Below are 1,112 nucleotides of genomic sequence, written 5' to 3'. Positions count from 1 at the left end.
CATATATATATAAATGATAATATATATTTCAATATTATAAATGTATATTAATATTTATTATTTATAAAAATAAATAAACATTTATATGAACAGATAGACAGACAGACAGACAGACAGACAGATAGATAGATAGATATTTTATTATCCCAGAATTCACCAAACTAACTGGACTAATGTTGGTTTGTAGTTATTGATAAACATTTATTAAAGAAAAATATAACAAATAAAGATTTTTAAATCATTTTTGAGCCTTTATTCCTGCAGGATTCAATGTCACTTCCTAGATATGTCAAATTTAAGGGATGCAGCATTTTTTAACAGTGGAAACATTGTGCAAGACCAAACTGCACGCAAAAATATGGGCCCAAATTATGAAAAAAAAAAAGTTGATTGTCAACACATGAATATGTAACAGATAGAATGAGGGATTTGTGTCTGTGATGCTTTAGAAACGTCACCTGGTCCGGACACGGGCGGCTCGGGTTTGTGGGATCTGACCGGATCCAGTCGGTCCTTCTCCAGCTGCTTCCTGGTGCTGCGCTGCCGGGCCTCACGAAACATGGGCAGAGCGTGAGCTGCCAGAAACACAACAATCACATGAAGCGCACTAACACAGAGTACTACGCTCCTCACAGCAACCTGTTGATTAAAGCGCCCACATTTCACAGTCGCCACACACAACCCAAATAAAGTGTGTCTGTGGTGCTTGTGTGTATATGTGTGTGTGTGTGTGTGTGTTTGACTCCGGGGTCACGAGGAAAGAGCGAGTGATTTTCCATTCAGGAGTTGTGCTGATTCCTCTCACACTACATTAAGCAAAAAGGTTAGCGGTGACACATGGACTTCATCCGGATTCACGTCACCTCAATTTTCCATCGCTATTTCCTGGGGTTCGGTGGGACTGACGCTCTCGTGGCAAACGCGTGGCTGCTGAGTGTGTCGCGCGCTAATGGCATCGTGGCCCTTGGGTGAGACACAATCCGATGGAAAGCACTCACTCCGTGCAAACACAAACACACACACACTCACACACACACACACAAACTCACGTTCACTCTCACACACACACACTCACACACACACACACACACACACACACACACAAACTCACG

General features: G+C 42.2%; 1 protein-coding gene across 1 annotated transcript in view; it reads right to left on the bottom strand.

The window, feature by feature from the left end:
* The window catches only part of LOC107727897 (WD repeat-containing protein 70-like), a 92,162-nt gene that overhangs the window by 7,331 nt on the left and 83,719 nt on the right, over positions 1–1,112 (bottom strand). Inside the window, exon 16 of the mRNA XM_016537937.1 lies at positions 459–575. Within this exon, the coding sequence (XP_016393423.1) occupies positions 459–575 (117 nt within the window). The remainder of the gene's footprint in view (positions 1–458; positions 576–1,112) is intronic.

Source organism: Sinocyclocheilus rhinocerous, unplaced genomic scaffold (genome assembly GCF_001515625.1).
Source record: "Sinocyclocheilus rhinocerous isolate Xijiao unplaced genomic scaffold, SAMN03320098_v1.1 scaffold42, whole genome shotgun sequence".
NCBI classification, from domain to species: Eukaryota; Metazoa; Chordata; class Actinopteri; order Cypriniformes; family Cyprinidae; genus Sinocyclocheilus; species Sinocyclocheilus rhinocerous.
Note: the sequence above shows the minus strand (reverse complement) of the source record. Positions and strands in the feature narration are given on the sequence as shown.